The sequence below is a fragment of the Orycteropus afer genome, unplaced genomic scaffold (genome assembly GCF_000298275.1).
Source record: "Orycteropus afer afer isolate SDZICR_OR568_19922 unplaced genomic scaffold, OryAfe1.0 scaffold00327, whole genome shotgun sequence".
Taxonomy (NCBI): Eukaryota; Metazoa; Chordata; class Mammalia; order Tubulidentata; family Orycteropodidae; genus Orycteropus; species Orycteropus afer.
This window is the reverse complement of record NW_006921914.1, coordinates 3,795,215-3,796,223: the sequence shown is the minus strand read 5'-3', so window position 1 is coordinate 3,796,223 and position 1,009 is coordinate 3,795,215. Positions and strand designations below refer to the sequence as shown.

General features: G+C 38.1%; 1 protein-coding gene across 1 annotated transcript in view; it reads left to right on the top strand.

Moving 5' to 3' along the window:
- Window positions 1-436: 436 nt before the first annotated feature.
- LOC103206706 (nuclear RNA export factor 2-like) overlaps window positions 437-1,009 on the top strand; it is an 18,460-nt gene continuing 17,887 nt past the window's right edge. The window contains exon 1 of the mRNA XM_007952201.2: window positions 437-440. Within this exon, the coding sequence (XP_007950392.2) occupies window positions 437-440 (4 nt within the window). The remainder of the gene's footprint in view (window positions 441-1,009) is intronic.

Below are 1,009 nucleotides of genomic sequence, written 5' to 3'. Positions count from 1 at the left end.
TTTCAAAGTTTAGAAAGCTAGAAATCTGAATTCAGGACACTGTCTGTCTCTATCTTCCCCCATCTCTGCTTCTTTTTTGGTTGTTTGCTCAAACTACCCCTTTATATCTCAAAAGAGACTGACTTAAGACATACCCTGCACTGAAGTGGGGAATTGCAGTCAATGTCATGAAACAAAATGTGTATGAACTGCTGTATGAAAAATGAATTTGCTCTGTAAACTTTCATCCAAATCACAATAAAAAATTTTTAAAAAAACTTACCCTACACTAATACAGCTTCACTAACATAACAAAGAAAACCCATTCCTAAATGGGATTATAACCACAGATACACAGGTTAGTATTTACAACACAGATTTTGAAGGGACACAATTCAAACAACAGTAACAATAATTACGGAAACTGAGAATAAAAAGATATTTCTTTAAACCGATCATGGGTATTGTCTTAGTGAAAACACTAGACTGACGCTCTGCTAGAAATTAAAACAAAAATGTTATTGAAGAAATAGTCATGTTGAAATGGAGAGACAAATATTGAATTGACAAATATCCACGCAAGATGTTGCAATGCTCAGAATTTTGGGGAGAACAGTAAGGGTTTAAAAATGTGTAGTGAATAATGGATTTGTGCTGGCAGACATGTAGGGGAGGAGGATGGCAAAATGTTAGAAAGTATTTGTTAAATCACAAGCTTAAACATTATCAGTAAACTTCTTTGTTGCATTCTGAGGTGGTTATATCCTCACACCCACACAAAACTCACTGCCATCAAGTTGATTCTGACTCATAGCGACCCCCACTGGGTTTCCGAGGCTGTAAATTTTTATGGAAGTAGATCGCCCCATCTTCCTTCCATGGAGCAGCTGGTGGGTTTGAACCACTAACCTTCTGGTTAGTAGTCAAATGCCTTAGGCACTGCGCCACCAGTTGTTGTTGTTGTTATTTGCCGACGAATCGGACCCAACTCATAGCAACCCCTCCTTGGGTTTCCGAGGCAGTATCACTA